This window comes from Polistes dominula, unplaced genomic scaffold, assembly GCF_049000335.1.
Source record: "Polistes dominula isolate Pdom_NZ unplaced genomic scaffold, Pdom_raw_medaka contig_25, whole genome shotgun sequence".
In the NCBI taxonomy this organism is placed as follows: domain Eukaryota; kingdom Metazoa; phylum Arthropoda; class Insecta; order Hymenoptera; family Vespidae; genus Polistes; species Polistes dominula.
The window spans coordinates 3,636,374-3,657,500 of NW_028301094.1; the positions used below are offsets into that span (position 1 = coordinate 3,636,374).

Genomic DNA, 21,127 nt, shown 5'->3' on the forward strand with positions numbered 1-21,127 from the left:
AGAAATTAGGACGTGGTAACGTCATATCGATATACACGTTTTTGCGACCTACTGTTACTCTCTCTCTTTCTCTCTCTCTCTCTCTCTCTCTCTCACTCTAACATAGCAGATTCTTTTGTCATCGTTATGTGTCGTGTTGTGCAGGAAACAACGTTGTTACATCGAGAAAGCTCATGCGGAAATCTCTGCATAAACCCTCTCTCTTTTTCTCTCTCTCTCTCTTTCTCTCTCTCTCTCTCTCTCACTCGGCTTCTACCAACGAAGAGAAATAAAAAGATAGAAAGGGAAAAAATGATAAGCTATTTACCCTCGCTATATTTTTACTATAACCTTTTAGCACCCTTTCATCACAGACCACTTCTTCTTCCTCTCAATTCCAATGAAGAGAGGGTAACTTTGAAATAAACCTTGCCTCGTGCCATCCCGTTTTTCTTCGTGATGATACATCCTTGTTGAACGTTTTCTATTTAATTTCCGTTTGTAATGTGTCATTACGATTATTATCACTTTGACATTTTTTTTTATTACCATGTATAAAACATTCTCGTAAAAGACTCTCCTAACTCTTTTTTCTTTATGTTATTTTCTTCCTATTTTTCTCCATTTGAATTTTTTTTGTAATAATTAATCAACGGACAATTTATTTGTCTCTCGTAATAGTTCATCTATGATATTAGTATAGAGTATGGTTATAATTAATTTTCGTTCTTCTTATTACATTTACACATACGTGTTTCTCGTGAATATATTATATCATCTATTTCTTAATGATCCGTCGTTTAATAATGTTTATTACTTAAATTCTTTACAAATATTCTTACGATCATTGAGTTGGATTATTTTTTCTTTTCTTTCTTTTGTAAAACGATATAATAACATTCATAATTTCATCGTCACACATTTTTTTCATATTTTTCTTCTTCAATAAATTTTGCCAACGAATTGACAACAATTAATCTGTCTTCCGTAATTATCCATCAACGATGTTAGAGTATAGTACTGTTGCAATTAATTTTCGCTGTCATTACTTTCACATACGTATTTCTCGTGGGGCTTTATATTGGATTTGTTACACGTTACCATCGTTCCCGACAAAATGGAGGTTGGTATGAACTAGAAGTCGAAGTGGATTAGAGGGTAGTTGTAACTAGTTTCTCATTTATTCTCCATTCTCTCTCTCTCTCTCTTTCTCTTTAATCTTTTTCGTGAAGATATTGTAACTACTATTATTAACTATTCCCTTTTGTATGTACTTCCCATAATTTCTACCGAGTCCATTCAATATTATCTATAGACATTGACGATGCATTATGCATACACGTATTTATCATTGAATACTTAACGAGTTTGTAAGAAAATATTTTCGTTTGTCAATTTGTGAACAAATATGAAACTGAATGATAAGATTTTACTCTTATTAAATAAAGAAAGTCAGAGAGAGAGAGAGAGAGAGTTAGAGAAATTATATATATATATATATACGAAGTTCACGAGAGTTCACTGACTAGTCTGTTGTTCAGTCTCAACAACGTCTCTAAAGAGTTAATTAGTGCTACTATATAGCATTACAAACCAACACGCTAAAGCTTAGAGTACCGAGAACAAAAGTGAGATTCGAATTTCGCGGTTAAGGTCAATTGTGTCTATATTTTTCCTTCTCTTTCGCACGTGCTCGTTTCTTCTTACGTTTTCTTTTTTACTCTTAATAAACGTAAAGCTCTGCTAACCGATATTAAAATTGTCTTTGTAAGGGTTTTCAAATAGGGGTGAAAAAGGTAAAAGATGGAAAATATCCCTCTTTTGTTATACCACCATCCATACCGTGAGTCATCCAATCGAGTCGAGCAAACTAAATCCAATGCTGAACGAAAACGGAAGCTTTGAAAAGGGGGCCTGTGAAGCCTTATTTATCTCTCTCTTGATATTCAAGAATAAAAATTTGATCGATGGTGTCGACAATGTCTTTTTTTTCTTTTCTTTTCATTTTATATGTAATTCCACTTCAATCTGAATAAGTTTTATCTTATTTTCTCTCTTTCTATCTATGTTTCTTTATTTCTTTTTTTTTTGTGTGTGTTGAGTAACATAAAGACACGCGAAAACTCACGGTTCAAGGAAATCTGATTGTGAGTCAATCGATGATAATAATCAAACTGGGTTTCTCGTTTGTAATAGATTCGTCTGGTAATGATTGGGATGATTGACATTCCAAGAGTCGAACCCTTGGATCGTACGTAGAACGGAGGGAATTCGTATGCGGCTGATGAAACATTTCATTGGCAGTCCTCTGGCGAATCGCGATGATCGTATCCACAATCGTGAACTCGAATATTTCGCGAACGTTGTTACGATAGCACCTATAATTTCCTGATTCCGTTCATTTTGCGAAATTGCATAGGGTGCTATGAGAAAACACATTTGCATGAAATTATTGATTCGTACAATTATAAATATTTTTAGTTAATTAATTCGAAACTTTTGTACACATTTTTCTTATCGATTATTAAACTGACAATAATTTGAAAAAAAACAATTATACAAATTGTAGAATATATATGTTTTATATTCTTATAACGTGAAATTGGGTACAATATTTAAATACACGATATCTCATTGGTGGAGTTTGAGTGTTTCCAAATTGTTTTTCCATCAGATTCCTAAGTAGTCTTCTAACTAACTGTAAGTCCGATTGTATTTCATTAATTAAACGAGGAAAATTTAAAACACTTTTCATTTGTTTTATACGTCTTGATCAAATGAAGCAGTTAAGTTTCGTTTTACTAAGCAACTTCGTTTAAATATTTTTTATTTCCTTTTATTTTTGTTATTTTTCCGAATCGATTTGAATCTGTGAGGTTTGTAATGTATGGGCGTCGTCTTCGACGAAGTGTCGTCGAGGAATATGTAGGTCACGTAGATTTGTATTTGTATTTCGCGATATACATACCATTCGCATATATATAGTTTTACTTTATGTACACGGATACATATACAGTACATGTAGTTAGATACGTGCGATTCGCATCACCGAAGAATTTTCTCTCCTCTAACAAAGTTTGATAGGAAGACTGTCCGAAAGATGATATACGGTTTAACTATAAATAATATTACTTTTTGTTTTCAAACGTTGTCATCGTTGTATTCGTCATTATTGTCGTCGTTTCAAAATGACCAAGTGTAATGAATTGTTCACGCTCACGTGGATAAACATAGTTGGTTTATTCGTTGTTCTATCTTTCTCTCTCTCTTTCTTTCTCGACTGGATCGTCTTTGTTGTCGTCGAATAAAGAAAAAAAAGTAATATAACGTATTTTAATGCAAAATTAAAAGTCCCATGAAATATTTTTTAATACAGTTATATCAATAATTAACGAATTATTGTGAATAATTTGTATTTTTTTCTTCGAATGTCGTTACTGAAATCGATAAAATGAAATTTATCGTGAATTAAATTAAAAAAAATATGTAACATTTTTATTTGCACCTTTCTATGAAAATATGTTTTCCTTTAAAATATAATTTCTGCAAGTGTGTGTGAAACGTGCGAGATTCTTGACATTTAATATAGTTATAGAAACACTAGACACACAAACGGTATGCTTTCTTTTGAAATTTCTTCATTTTTACCGATTTGCATAAACGTCACTTGGTAAACTTTCACCAAGAATAAATTGAAGTTTAAATATACTCGTTTAATGTAAAAGTTTGACTTTGATACGCTCTTTATTAAAGCGTCCACTTTTACTAGTCGATTTAGGGAAAATGCGAATCAAAGGAAAATTCCTTTCGTCTTTTCTAAATGAAAAGCATTATAAAATTTTAGCGTTGTGTCTTCTTAGTAAAAGTTCTATTCGATTAAATCGATTTTTCAAAGCTTTTGTATTTTCTATGCAACGCGAAGAAGAATTATAGCCTAATTTTCATGTGTACGCCTTTGTGTATTCCTTTAATATTTTATATTTAATTTCTCAAATAAAACAATAATATTATATATATAATAATAATATATAAATATTTAAATTAATTTTATATAAATATTCATATTATATTTATATAAATATATAAATTTATTATTATATATATAATATATAAATATTTGGCTTTTAAATCTTTTCTTAAATTTTGAAAGAAAGAAAAGAAAATTATTTAAATGTTCTATTCTAAAAAATTAATCGAATAACTTCTGATTTTCATTGAGATACCGCATTTGTATCCTGAAATTGAAAGTGACCTTTTTACGAATAAATTTTCCTACGCGATTACAATTTGCACAATTTCTAATGGATATTTCGTTGGATTCGTGTGACGAAATTTCGAATAATAATAGCATCGAAAACGATTTTTGACACCTTCTGGTAAGCCGATCCACTTGATTTTAACTGGAATATCGGAAAAGAATTGAAAATTCAATTGGTGTTCGTTCTTTTTTTTGTTTTTTTCGTTTTACATTAAAAATAAGATGACGACGTTTAAACACTAACGAGTTTTTCTACGATGAGAGTGTGTCGTAAAATAGTCAAAGTTTCTAAACAAGAAAACAAGAAAAAAAAAACAATTTCAACTTGAATCGATGACACTCGAACAACAACGTGAAATTGCAAAATTCTTCGATGCATTTTTATCTACATACTACTACTTGTATTTACATAATGTCATTCATCCTGATCGATACGATGACTATCGGTTGTGTAACCTCGATTTTCAATGGACTTTAGATAATATTCGAAAGAATAGAAAAATTCTTAAGTTTCACAGTGTTGTCATATATGTAACCAAAGCTTGTATGTTACAATAGCGATTGTAGGTACAGTTTGTTTGTGACTGCTACTTCTCTGTTTGTAATGCATTTGCATTTGCATTTGCATTTGCATTACAATCAGAGAAGACTACTGGTCACAAACGAACTATATAAGTATTGTGCATCCAACTCATGTTCTGCACTATAGATGCGTTCGTTAAAATATCGTATAAACGAAAAATCGTACAGAAAATGATATGTTTCTAATTGTAAAATGAGAGATAGGTTTTATATTATTCTGAATTTGTGTAGAATGAAATAAAAAATTTGATTTTTAATTCGAAAGATCCCCTAGTATCACAAAATATTGAATACATGTGTATTTAATATTAAAAAGACATCAAATCTCTTTTTAATATTAAATACACATATATTCAATATTTTGTATTAGTAGGGTAGTGTCAAACAAAACAAAAAAATTAATAAAAATAATTTAATTGTATAAATTCCGAAACGTGTACTGGAATTGCCCGGAAAGTTTATAATACACATTTTTATATCCAATACGAACCTTTTCTAGGTAATACAATAGTAATAAAAACACATAACAATTCATATACAATTATATTATACTTAACAGTAAAATTAAATTCATTTGCGTTTCAATGATTTACTATAATTTAAATAAATAATTTATTAATATAACAAAATGAGAAATACTGCAATAAACATGTTGCAAATTTGCTAGACACGAGGATGTAGTCTTCTTTTTTTTGTAAATTTCTAATAACATGAGTTATGCACTTTACCACGGTGAAAATATTTCATCAAATGCATTGTAACGAAGAGCGAACGGGAGAAAATGATTTTGAAAATGTATTAGGGGATATAAATCCTGTCAAAAAGAAACAAAAAGTAAAAAAAAGGTAGTAATAGTTTCAGTAATTGCAATTTTTTCTCAAAAGTTTTATCGTCGATGCATTGCGTTATGCGTTGAAGTAATAATGCTAGAATCTGATTTATCGTAATACATCTATTACTTTTTCGATTCAAAACGATTAATTTTTGAAATGATTTTCGAACGAGATTTAGTTCTCTCTCACATCCACACACACAACACACACACAACACACAACACACTTTTTATTCGAACGTGAAAAATAGAATAAAAGAAGAAACAAAAGGATAGCAAGAAACAAAGAGATCCGCAAGAACTCATTTCTTTTTAGTCGCGAGATTCTCTCGTTTAAAAAAAAAAAGAAAAGAGATTGTTTAAACTAGAAGCTACCACGAGATGGTTTCGCAATAATCGATCATGCTTCGGTTATAACCAAACGTTACTCGTTCTATCATGCTTGTTCACGAGTTCTATTGTAACGCTACGGATCGTTGTTTCTCTGCTCGTAAAAGTGCTGGCGACATATAGAGTGGGTTGTCCTTTGTCTTACGTGTGTCTAGTGAGTGTAACTGTGTGATAAAACGAACAATATGACAGTGATACAACGAACAATATGATCAATTTTCAAACTTTTTTTTTCAACGATTCTATATGCATTTCCTACTCATTTTCTTAATCACTGAACCAGAATAATTCCTCGAAGATTTCTTTTTTGTTTAATTCTTAATCTCCAAATTCGTTCTGTAAGAATTATTTTATAGTAACGAATATATTTAAATTAAATATATAAAATTAAATATGTATATATATATAAAATAATTTTATAATTATATTTATTTTTTATATTTATATTATGTTTTTTAAATTAATATTATAATTATAATTATATTTTAAATTATTTTGTACAATATATAAATACATATATAAAATAATTAATAATAATATATAATATAAATATAATACAATTATAAATAAATATAAAATATATATTCACATTATATATATTAATTATTATATATAATATGTAGAAATAATAAATATATATATATATATATATATATATATATATATATATATATATATATATATATATATCGATATATTTTAATTAAATATATTTATTAAATAATTTTTAATTTTCTTTTTTAATTGTGAATTTAATTTTAATTAAATAAATATATTTAATTAAATAAAAATATATATATTGAATTATAAATATATTAAATATAAAGTATCGTGTTTGTCTGCTAAATTTATCATTAATTGAAACGAGAAAATTTAATAAGGAGGTTGAGGGGATCTTGTTATAAATATTCAAATATTTGTATATGTATTTCAACGATTCGGATTTGTATGATTATTTGTATTATTTTAAATTTTGTTTAATTGCTTTTACGAGAAATTTACTCGTAATTTGTCGGAAAATCCTTATCCCGTAATATAATCTCATCATAGCTTTATTATATCAATAAATGATAAGAGAGAGAGAGAGAGGAAAGGAAGAAGACAAGTGTCCTCGTGAAATTTCCTAGCTTGTAACTTTAACAGATAGATAGTTGTCGTTATTATTGAGATTTTACTTTTTGAAGTGTTTTCTCGAGAAATTAAATTCTTTAACGACTCGAGGAAACCCTCTTATCGTTTTCTCGCACACGTTACTTAAATTGTCCTAATTTATTGCTATGATTTATGATAATTCGTCTACTTGGTTCTTTTTTTTAATTCTTGTTCTTGTTTCGAACTGATGTAAATAGAAGTTTTCTCAGTTAAAACTCGCAGTTTACTGTATATTCAAAAAAAAAAAAAAAATCATAACTCTAATAGGTTTACCGAATTCCATTGGTTGTTGTTTTATTAGAAATTTTGAAAACAATTCGATGGATGTCTATAGTTGATCTCGTAGCCAATATGATATCTCTGTTTTCACTGTACTTCGTTTTGCTTTTGTTTTAATTATAGAACGACAGTCATAGTTAGATCGTAGTATACCGAATATCGTGGGAGTTCGAAATATAAAAAGAAAAATCTTTGTTAGAGTTTTATTCTTTTATTATATTTTTCTATCTTAATTATTTATTTTTCATTTCAAATCGAATAACGTATATACTATATATAGTTATATATTTAAATAGATAAAAGAAACATATATGATATTTATTTTATTTTAATTAAATTAGTTTTAATTGGATTAAAATCCAATAATTCAGAACATAAAGTAAATGACTTTTTCATTTTAAACTCAGATTGTAAATTAAAGGGCTCGTGTATTATACGTATATCTCGTACCACTCTGATGGTGTCCGAAATTACGAAATATTTCAATTTAAATCTGCCCTTAGTTTCACTCGTCTTCAGTCTAATTTGAACATAATTAGCAACGCGAACGACCACCTCTATTCCACACCTATCTGCCATATTTACCACAGATCTCTAACGATTCTAGTCACTGTTTAACTTACGATTACTGGTTTGGAATATATCTTCTCTTGGCGTTGGTATTTAATTAACATTTGTCGGTGTGTAATGTTGACGAACGACCATACTAAATACTAACATTGTAAAACGATCCCGTACGAGTTCTATATTAGTATCGTGTTCTGTATCTTGGGGCTGTTTTTTGTTTACAGTGTTAGAACGTCAATAGAGAATTGTAACATCTTTCATGCCCATTTTAATTTTAAACTTTCAATTAGTATACCGTGTTGATCATTGTGCTCCTATTTTTTTTACTCACGATTAATATATATTTCATTATGTTTTATTATTAAATATCAGTCATTGAGAACTTGTGATAATAATTTTATTATTATTTTTTTTTAATATTAGAAATGCTAATAATTTAATGTATATTTATTTCTACCAATTTATGCTTATGGTTAGGTATAACGTATAACTTTAAAAGATAATAAAAAAAGTGAGAGAACCATTTGATAAATTATTTATATATTATTATAAATTTATTATAATATATCAATTTATTATATTTATTTATATTTATATATATATATATTATTTATATATACCTAAATATATATATATATATATATATATATATATTAGGTATATATCGATGATTTTCTCCTTTTTTTTTATCTTTTCCCACTCACTACGATATCTGGCAACAAACGCGAATGGGGTTGAAGAAGAGCAAGAGGTGTTGGGAAAAGAGGAAGAGGGTGTAAAGGGGTGGTTGATAGAGAGGAAAGGGAAAAGGGAAACAAGCGTTCAATAGATATTCAGAGACAGAAATCAGTAAACATGAAAGTTTGATGATGAATATCTTTTGAACGCTTAATTTAATCGCCAGAACATAAGACACTATTTTTATAGAGCAGTTAATTTCCTACAACAATTTGTATTGCGCATTTTATAATAGTCATTTATTGTCGAGTTATAAAATTCATAAACAAAAATGAAATTTGTCTTAAAATAATCAAACTTAAATCTTTAATATCATTCAAATGGTGAGGTTTACGGAAAAAATATAAGATACCTTTTTTGTAGAACATTAAATTTCCTACAAAATTCGTCTAGAATATTTTTCTGTACAATCAATAAATAATGAGGTATGAATTTTAATCTATTAGACTGAAAAAAAATAAAAAACTGCGATGCGGAGGATCTTCCTACTAAAATTAAGAGCTCATATTTGGTGAGAATTTTTTTAAGGTGTCTAGCAACCCATTTTTCCGTGGCACTTATAAAAAAAAAAAAATAAGTCATTTTTTTGACCCACCCTAATATATATATATTTATATGTTATTATAAATTATTATATATTTTGGAATAAAAGTAAGATAATATCGAAAATTACAAAATCATATGTTAATTTTTTAAATAGAATTGTTAAACCAATATTTGAAAATTATAATATTAATTTCGTTTAAAGTTCCCTTTTTTGGTTATAATATTTATATCAATATAAAAGTTTTTATAAAATTATTATTATTTGTTTCATCAATGTATACATATCTATTTTGACTATTTTGAATAATGTACTTTTTCGTGTATTGCAGTATACATTTAATGGATATAACATTTTTATTATATACATTTTATAATTTACGTTGCTTTGTTGAACGAACGAACGAACAAACGACCGACCAAGCGAATCTTTTCATCGTAAAAGTTAATCTTCGTCTCTCACGAGCAAAGACCCTATGAAAGATAATCGTGGCCATTTTCCTTTCGCTGTCGCTCGCTTTTAGAGTAGTAGAAGCTGCTTTGTGCAGCTGTTCGTAACGACGTCCATCGAGGTTTTCAGTATAGCAAACGATTAAACATTATTTCGTTCGAGAAAATCCATGTTAAAGCAAAAACAAGTCTGATGTTTATTAAGTATGTCCAAAATTACATATTAATTAAAGTATTATAAAAAAAAGTATCGAATTATCCATAATTGATGGATTATAGCAAAGATTATTATTCATTATAATTTTTTTCTCTATTCTATAGTAATCGAAGACCCGATGCTTACCTTAATTGCGTTTAATTCAGTTGAAATAAACAAAAAAAAAAACGTATAAAAATCTTCTATGAATGATCGATCATCATTTCGAGCTATTTTCTTCTTTTTTATTTTTTTATTTTGTTTGTAATAATGACCAAAGCTCAAAGCATCCTCCTTAGTTAAACAATTCTTGCTAGATAAAATGTAGATTCGATAAAGGTGAGTGTAAGGTAAAGGTAGGAGAACCTTTTGTCCCTTCAGGGCAAAGCTTGATAACGAGTTACCCAGAAAGGCATTGCCAGCCGACCGTATTTCCCTTTTGTCATTTGAATTTCAAATGGCCGATTTAACCGATTTCTTGCTGAATTCACGCTTAGGTTCTAACTAGAATTAAGATCGGACACATTAGATCTGCAACAATTTAACTTTGAATTTGTTTAAGAACGTTGCATTTCAACGTCTAATTACCCTCCCCCTCGCCCCTTTATTTTGTTGTTGTTCCTCTTTTTTTCTTGTTAAGAACGATGATATAGTAATTGATAAGGATAACGTTTGACCAAGACGATAAAAAATAACGTTTCTAGGTCGTGGTAGTCGATAATGCTTCTTATGCGCTATAAATAATAATAATAATAATAAAAAAAAATGAAAATAAAAATAAAAATAATAAAACCATCGGGATATATGGGTCTTGAAGGGTTGGATCGAGAATACTTATTGTTAGATAAATGATCAAGGACGCGTGAAGAATTATCATGAAGTCTCTCCGAATATCTCTGACAAGTATATTTACCTTCCTTTCGTCTGAGACGTTATATTTAAGACCTGGGGTAATCGTTAAAGCGATTATTTACAAGTATTAACGATCGTTCCTGTAATTGCAGGCTTACTCGAGAAAATCTCCCTAGTTATTATCTACCTGTACTTAATCATGTAAAACTATGATGAACTATTAGGTTCAAGGATACTTTTGTGACACATCGATCGATTTAGAAAAAAAAAAGAAACTGAAGATAGATTATATCGAAGAAAGATTTATAGTTTTTTTTTGTTCGTTTTTGTCTTTCTTTATCTTACATGAGATAAACCTTTGACATTTCATTAGACTCTAATGATCAATGATTTTCTTCGAACGAGTTCTTTCCTCTATATTTTCGATCTCTATTCATTTTTTTTCTTCACTTCAGTACTCGTCATATTTACGCATGACGAAGACAAAAAAAAAAGTAAAAAGAAAACAAAACAGATTTTAGCACCAAACAGTCAAGTTATTATCGGAGAATTATGAAGCTTTCTAGGCTTGTTAATAAATTGAAAAGTGATTTTTTTTTAGCACTAAACGCTAAAAAAGTTTCTCTTATGTCAACGATCAGTTGCGTTTTATTCGTAAATCAACACAGAAAACCGTCCTCTTCTTTTTCATCTTCATCTTCATCTTCATCTTCATCTTCATCTTCATCTTTCATTAAATATCCTCTTATTGTTTTATATTTCTTTTTGACGTAAAAAAATCCTTAAATAAAAATTCACTTTTTTGAATCGCGTTATTTGATATATATATAGCTGATATATGAAATGTGAAAATGTCGCTAAACACAGACGTGTCACGCTCGTTGGATTGACCTGGGGATGATTACTTGAAACTGACAAAAATAAAAAAAGAAACAGAAATGACTCAAATATTGGCTGTGATATATTTTCTCCGACGTTGATTTGAACACCACGATGACGACAATGACACTGACAATGACAATGTACAACAATAAAAAATGAAATGTTATTAAGTTCGAAAAGAAAATTTAACGAAAACAGTGATGGCTAAGATTATAAAAAGAGGATGATAAAGTCGTTCAAGATGAGGAGACAATGAAGAAAACAATGTTTTATTGGTGGTGACCTCGAGCTTCAAGCTCACAGAACGATCAACGATGAGCAGCAACCTTCAAGTTCCGGAGCTTCGTCTTCCGGCCGGTGACGGTGGTGGGGGAACCGGAAGTGGCACCGGAAGTAAAGGTACTGCCCCACTACTCCTTGTTCCACCTAGCAACGTGCCTAGAAGACGGCATTCTTGGATTTGCAGGTGAGGAAAAAAAACTAATTTGTTTGTTTCTCAAACAATTACGTGTGCAATACTACGTTAAAAAAAATAATACAAAATAAGATAGAGGGATGTTTCTTTTCTTTTTTTGAGGGGGGGAGGGGTTATTAATTATTTTCATCACTTGTTCTATTCTCCTTTTTTTTGTTTTTTTTTTTGTTGAAATTTGAAATAATTAGGAATAGCATTCGTTGAGCATTGAAATTAATGCGTAAAATGGAATTTAAAAGTGGAATTCATTTAAAAGCTACTTTCCAGTAGTTATTTTCCATTTCTGTTTTCTTATATCTTCCGAACAAATTATTAATACATTTTCCAAATGGGATTAATGTTAAATTATACGTAATCCCACTTTCATAAATTTAAAAACCAAACTTCTGTTCACATTCGCTTAATCTCTTGAACGTTGAAAGCATCATAATTTTTGCAATTTCTTGAAGGAAATAGGAAAAGAAGTTTTTAGTTTTATACAGTTTAGTCGTTTTTCTGGTTAAATTTGATAAATATTACATATCGATAAAGTATCATTTTAATTTATAGACAGAACCGCACTTTAGGCGATTGAAATTTTTTTTTTCATTTATAACTACCAACCACAATCGAGAGAGAGTAGTAGATACAGACAATCAGACAGTCAGACAGACAGAAAGAAAGACAAGACAGACAGAGGGTTGGATACAAATGTTATCGAAACGAAAATTTCTAACGATCTAGTATATATATACATATAACTATACATATAACATATAACATATATACATATAACTATCAACCGAAATATCGATTAAAGCTCGATAGGAAAAGCTGCAATTTTCGATTGACTGGTTTTATTAAAACTTCACGCATTTCGATAGATACGTCAAATGCCAAATTCATGAAGTTATTGTACGAAAAAAACTAACTTTTACGATACATATTTATTTTATTTTACGTAAACCATTCTTAAACTAGGAAAAACTAGGAAAAATAAAAAAAAACAAAAATGAAAAACATATTTAGCGTTAATAATATATCTACGAAATATTCTTGACAATTAAAAAATTTGATTAGAAAAAGATTTGGAAATCGAAAGAAAGTGAAGGTGATTCTGATTTTCTTTAGGAGGAATTTATACGGAAGAAGAAGAACATGCGTAGAATAAGAAATGAAAATAATAACGGACAGTCAGGGATAGGAAAAGGGGCAGAGGGGAAGATAAAGGAGGATCTATCGAAGAACTGTGTTTGCAAGAAGACGAAAGTTTGGACACGTGAATGGAATTTTAAAGTGGTGTCGCGAGATTGGTATTGAATCACCTTAACACGTTTCTACGTATGTATGTAGGTACTGTCTGTAAAAATAATGTTGTAGCCATTCGAACCTGACATCTCTAAATCGTTGATACACGCGGTTTTGTATTGTTGATATACACTCGTATTATACGGGATACATCATTGATTTTTCCATGAAAAAAAGATAGACACGTTGGAATATATAAAATTTCAATAAAAATTACTCAATTATTATTTTTAAAACGAAGATATTTTATTAACGTCAAACCTGTATATTTTACGCTTGATCATAATCGTTATTATGGTAAACAGTTTATCGTATTATTTTATATTCTCTATATGATTTATATACATTATTACGATAATTTGTTTATACTTACGTGTGTGTATTTTTTGTTCTTTGTCCTTTCCTATTGGTATAAACATTTTGAAAATTTTACATATCGTATTTTTTTTTCTTGATTTTCTTTTCTCGTTGTTAAAAATTTTCTTTTATTAATACAATAAAACTTCACATCAATTCGGTTATCTTAATCTACGTTTTATACAATAAGTACGATAAATCATATTAAATAGCACTCGCATCAATTTTCGTAGATGGTAAACCATAACGTTTGGTGGAAAAGGCTGGTAGGTGTAGAATTTTACGTTCACGTGTTAGATGGTGATAAATCTGTCTGATAAATCTGTGTTGTACATACACACACGGACAGACACAACGTGCGATAATAACTTATTCATATTTTACGCTTGAATTTGTCTCTCAACGGTAGCGATTATAATTTTTCTTTTCAACTTTAAATGATGAGAGAAAAGCGTAACTATCTATCGACTTTATGTATTAACCGTACTACTACTTCTTCATTTTTTTTTCCTTGATAATCGCGAACTGGTGAAACAATAATGTAACACCGTGTAAGGGCTATTAAAACCCGATAATTAGTTACGGTTCGATATACGTTTGATCTTCCCGTGGCGACGCAATTGCGCGTAAATCTCTACTATATAGACACGGTGAACCCATATTTTCTCTCTCTCTCTCTCTCTCTCTCTCTCTCTCTCTCTCTCTAACACATATATATATGTACACCTGTGTATATACGTACGTGTATCAACACGGATATAACTATAAATTTCAAAGGGCTTCTGATAACGGAAATTCACGCGCACGATTAATCGATCACTTACGATACACACCACATTCTATCGATGTATCATTATATATATATATACATACATACGTACATATATCGAGAAACGTATGGCATTTACGAAAACTCGTTATTACATGATGTATACTATTGACTACTCGTTCGACATATGACTTGAAAATAATCAAGTTAATGTTCCACCATTCTGTAATTGTCGTTGATCAATTATAATCTAATCCAACGAATTTTTCTAATTTCAAATTTACTATACGATAAAATATACAATATAATTCAATAAAATATAAAAATTTCATTTGTTTCAGAAATTTTTTTTTCTTTACAGATCAGACATACGTTAAAAATGATAATAAATAATTTAGTTATTTAAAAAAGAAAGGAAGTAAACGTCAAAGAATGGAATTTTTCTGAAGACACCTGTTAAGAAACTGATGCGACGAATAAAACACGTAGCATCTTTGATCTATGATAAAATAAATGTTCTATCTCTCTCTTTCTCTCTTGCGTTCCTTCTTTTTACGTCACAGAAGTATCTCTAGACAGATCTGCTTCTTACGGCCATAGATAAAAGACAGGATCGAGGACAAGTATGCTTCCTCCATTTTGCACTGTTTAAAGATAGTCTAATGCCCTCTTAACTGCTATTTTAAAGTTCTTCTCACGTACATATATTCCAGTTGAACAGCTATAACATCTACCCTAAATCGTACATTTGTTAATACCCGAAACACGAACTTTGTTTAATACTATAATGTTTAATTCAACTGGCATGTTATTTTAATTACTTTAAGGAAACAAATCTAACTTCCGTATTTTTATTTTTATCTGAATATTTCGAAGATACAATTTTGAAATAGAGAAAAAGAAAGAGAGAGAGTTATATCAATTAAGTCGAACAAACATCCCTAGTAGCACAAAATATTTAAAAATATTGATTACATGTGTATTTAATATTAAAAAGAGATTTAATGTCTTTTTAATATTAAATACACATGTATTCAATATTTTTTAATATTTTGTTCTACTAGAGATGGTAAACGATATTGAATTTAGCGAATATTTATAAAAATATAGTACATATATTTTTATTTTTATTACCCCTGGAAATTTATTTATTTATTTATGTAACAATTGTTATAACTATAAAATGTTTTATATAAAACCAAAAAAAAAGAAAATAACTTTATTGAAAGGAATTGTAATGGTAACGATTTTTGTTCGAAAAAAAAATATACATATATATATATATATATATGTATATCGGGTTTTTCGGTTAGGAAACAAAGTTCAAGCATCTATCGAACATAGGTAAACGCGGTACGAAACGTGTTAATCTAATTGAACGAGAAATTTATTTGTTTTTCTTTATTTTCGTTTTCATTTATTTATTTATTTATTTATTTATTTATTTATTTATTTATTCATTAAGTAAAGAAAGAAAAGACAGAATAATTTGAATGAATGGGTCCATACTTTTTAAGATAAAAACATTATTTTCGAAACTATTCTGAAACATCAGAAACATCCTCTTTTTGTATCTCTCTCTATCTGTCTTTCTTTCTGTTTCTTATTTCCTTGTCATACTTCCTAGCGGTCGTTAAGCCACGTAATTTAGTTCCACAACTCGAGCTAATGGAAATTTCTTTCTTCTTTTGTTTCAGGTGAGTCGACTCTTACTTATCCACCTCTTTTGCTACTCTTTAAACTCGAGGAGAAACTCTTGTTTAAGTAAGTAAGTAGTAGTAGTGTAACTAGTATGGTAGTTGCATTTTTTTTCTGTTGTTCTCTGACTAGTTTCTAATCCCAAAAAAGGGGTTAGAAAAGAAAAGATGAGAATCGAAGAAAAGAAGCGACAAAAATTTAATCGGACTACGGAAAGCATCTATATTTATGGATTTTATTTTGCGGTTCATCGATGGATCAAGGGCCATCGTGAACCCCGTCTTTTCGATCTTTCTTATCTAAGGTAGGGTTTCTTTTCAATGAAAAGAATTTCTTTCAATAAGAAATAGAAAAAGATCGTTGAATTCAGATATTTCTCTTTTACGTTCGTACGAATCGTAGGAAACTAACAGGGTATCGTGTCGTTTTCTCTTTTTTCTTTTTTTTATATTTGTCGTTTTCGAATATTGAATTTTTGATGAATGTAACACTGGCGATAGATCTAATCGAAAAAATTTCATTTACAAATTTTTATTTTCAAATACTATATTGTTTACAATAACAAATAGCAACGTTATGTCAACTTTGACAAAAGATAGTATTTTAAATATAAAATATATAAATATATTTAAAAAATTAAAAATAAATATATAAAATATTATATTTATATATATAAATAAATATATTATTTAATATATATATATAATTATAAAATATTTATATATGTATAATTATAATATTAATATTTATATTTTAAATATTATAATATAAATTATAATATTTTATATATTTATATATTTATATATTAATTTTTTATATATTTATATAATATATATACATTTGGTAAAAAGTAAATATATTTTCATTGGCTTATTTCTCAACATTCAGTTTGCAAAAATTAATGTTAATTTATGCTATGGGGTTAACTGGTTAGCTTTACTTTGATAAGACTAACTTGAATGCTGACGTTACATATATTTTTCTATGTAGGTATATTTTACATACTATATGTTCTTAGTTATTTTCTTTTTATATTAATATAAAATAGTTAATACAATAGTTATAAGTTTATAAGTTATTTCTATCCACTCTCATTGTAAATTTGAAATAATTACTATAAACTTTTTAAAATTTCTATACACATAGAAAACTATTTTTAAGATTATTAAACGATCAAATTGATATGAATTTTATTGCACATAAATATTTTATTATTAAGTAGAAATAATAATTATTTGAAAATATAATTATATTATTTTTGCAAGTAGTACTCGGTTATATTTTATAATATTTTTTTAAATTATAGGACAAATCCTACAAGACATTTTTTTATTACATATATATAAAATTTTATTTCTCTTATAAAAAAAAATGTTCTTTTGCGATAAAACTTATATCAATTTACAAGTTTAAATAATCCTAAAGTATGTTTTTTCGTATGAAAATTTGAAAACCTTTCATAACAAGTTGAAATTAATTGTTTAAAATTGACTGAATTAATTGTGTGATTTATTTTCTATAAAAAGTTATATAAAAAAAAAGAAAAAATTTATGTTACGAAACACAGTTATTCGAAATGTTTTCAAGAGCGATACAACAAATATGAGAAATAAATAACTTTTCTCGCATATTCTATTCGAAAGCTGGTTTGCGACGAAATTTCAACAAAATAAAAAAAATAAATCCGCAATTCGACGTAGATATTCGTATAATTAATGATCATGGTACGGTTTATTTCTATCGGTGTAACATCGCTAACTATAATTAAACAGGTTGTGTACGAGCTCTTTGAAGTGTACAGTTTCATCGAGAACACGACTCGTGATACTGGCCATTTTGCGTGTGAACGTGTATGTATTTATACAGGTGTCGTTATATTACATTCCATTGGTTCGTATCGTAGCAAACTAAAAAAATAGTTGAAATTATTTTGCGATATTAATAAAATGATAAATCGTTTAAAGTTGAGAATTTTGACTTTTTCGTTTGGATTGGAACCGATAACGTAATGATTTCAAATTCTTCTCTCTCACATTCTCTTTCTCGCTTTGATAATGAGAAATGAATTATTAATGATTGATAATTAATTAAAGAAATTAATTATCAATAATTCGTACATATTTTTGGTATTTTATTCCATATTAAGTCATTCGTTAATTAACCATAAATAGAAGTTCTTACGCATCTGTGCTAACATCGTTACGATTTTGTGTTTTTTTCTTTCTTTTTCAGGAGTATTATGTTTGCTTTCTTATAAAAAAACAAAATCAAAATTAATCGAGCGTAATGCATCAGAATGCAGTTTGTATTATACACATTCGCGTTCGGAGAACGTATCTATACGAACGTGACTGCCTACTCCTTGAGGTCAAGAATTTCTTTTCAGTTCGTTTTATTAACTTCTTATTTATAGTCCTTCGCAAACAAGTTTCTTCGTTTTTTTTTTTTACATTTTTTTTCCTTCTTTCTCTCTCTCACTCACTTATTATCTTCTTTCACCTCGCGCGCGAGTATATTTTCTCATACTCTTTCTAAGAAGATAATGTCCTTTCTGAACTCTTTGCAACTAGAAGAAGATCACATTCCTGAGATATAACTGACGTTCGAGAACTATGACACGAAAGTATATATAGTTTATTTTTGTTAGTAGATTTAGAAGAGAAGATAAACCGTTTTTATGGATTTTTATCATGGAAGGCAAACTTGTTTACAATATCTTTTGAAATATTTTATTTATTTTTGAACAACACTCGTGAAAAACGTTATATAACTTGCAATTAATAATAATAATAACAACAACAGTGTTATTATTATTATTATTATTATTATTATTATTATTATTATCATTATTATTATTATCATTATTATTATTATTATTATTATTATTATTATTATTATTATTATTATTATTATTATTATTATTATCATTATCTAATTATTATTATTATTATTATTATTATTATTATTATTATTATTATTATTATTATTATTATTATTATTATTATTATTATTATTATTATTATTATTATTATTATTATTATTATTATTATTATTATTATTATTATTATTATTATTATTATTATTATTATTATTATTATTATTATTATTATTATTATTATTATTATTATTATTATTATTATTATTATTATTATTATTATTATTATTATTATTATTATTATTATTATTATTATTATTATTATTATTATTATTATTATTATTATTATTATTATTATTATTATTATTATTATTATTATTATTATTATTATTATTATTATTATTATTATTATTATTATTATTATTATTATTATTATTATTATTATTATTATTATTATTATTATTATTATTATTATTATTATTATTATTATTATTATTATTATTATTATTATTATTATTATTATTATTATTATTATTATTATTATTATTATTATTATTATTATTATTATTATTATTATTATTATTATTATTATTATTATTATTATTATTATTATTATTATTATTATTATTATTATTATTATTATTATTATTATTATTATTATTATTATTATTATTATTATTATTATTATTATTATTATTATTATTATTATTATTATTATTATTATTATTATTATTATTATTATTATTATTATTATTATTATTATTATTATTATTATTATTATTATTATTATTATTATTATTATTATTATTATTATTATTATTATTATTATTATTATTATTATTATTATTATTATTATTATTATTATTATTATTATTATTATTATTATTATTATTATTATTATTATTATTATTATTATTATTATTATTATTATTATTATTATTATTATTATTATTATTATTATTATTATTATTATTATTATTATTATTATTATTATTATTATTATTATTATTATTATTATTATTATTATTATTATTATTATTATTATTATTATTATTATTATTATTATTATTATTATTATTATTATTATTATTATTATTATTATTATTATTATTATTATTATTATTATTATTATTATTATTATTATTATTATTATTATTATTATTATTATTATTATTATTATTATTATTATTGCTTATTACTTATACTATTATTATTATATATGCTTATTGCTTATATTATATGCTTGAAAAATGGACAGCTCGTGAAGCAAACGAGGATAATTCGTTTCGTTTTTCTACATTCCCAGGTACACGACATTAAAAGCGCTTATCGATCGGACGTATATGCCTGCTCGTACCAACAATTTACATAGTTTTCACGATAAAACGAAACGAACCTACGTATACACACCGAAATATCAAATTCGTGTATCTCTGTTTCTCTTATTTTTGCATGCATTGAATATTTAACATTATTATTATTATTTTGTTTTTATTTTGATGTTCTATTATCTTTTTTTTTTCTATGTTCGTTTCCTTTAACGAGGGTTAAAATACTAAAAGAACAAAATTGATACTAAAATTTGTTTTTCTTTCTTTCTTTTATCTGGAACTACTGTATTTAAAGACTTCTCTCGGTGGAGCTTTCGAAAAGTTTTTGAATTGACGCACAAAGAAATTTCGCTACTATTTTTTTTCTTTTTTTTTTTTTGTTTTTTTTTTCCTCTGAAAAGTTTAAGAACTTTGGAATGTACGAATTTTTTTTTTTTTTTTTTTTACTAGACAACGAGATTTTTCTTCGACCGAGAATGTTCTTTCTTCTTTTATTTTTATTTTATTTCTATTTATTTCTCCAGTTCGCTGAGTTTTCTCGTCGACGATTTTTCTAATCCTCGTGTTTAGACATTTTAAAATGTCGAATTTTCGAGATTAGTTATATAGAATAATTTATTTGTCCGAAAAAAAAA

The 21,127-nt window shown here is 26.6% G+C and overlaps 1 protein-coding gene across 6 annotated transcripts in view; it reads left to right on the forward strand.

Annotated features, from left to right (window-relative positions):
• Positions 1-21,127, forward strand: part of dnc (phosphodiesterase dunce) — a 202,911-nt gene that overhangs the window by 10,867 nt on the left and 170,917 nt on the right. For 5 of the 6 annotated variants that reach the window (XM_015315611.2, XM_015315615.2, XM_089176452.1 and 2 more), the window contains one exon: positions 11,686-12,166. In XM_015315611.2, coding sequence (XP_015171097.1) covers positions 12,015-12,166 — 152 coding nt within the window. In that variant the 5' untranslated portion in view covers positions 11,686-12,014. Of the gene's footprint in view, positions 1-11,649; positions 12,167-21,127 lie in introns of all 6 variants that reach the window. The other variant, XM_089176454.1, reaches the window with a different exon arrangement.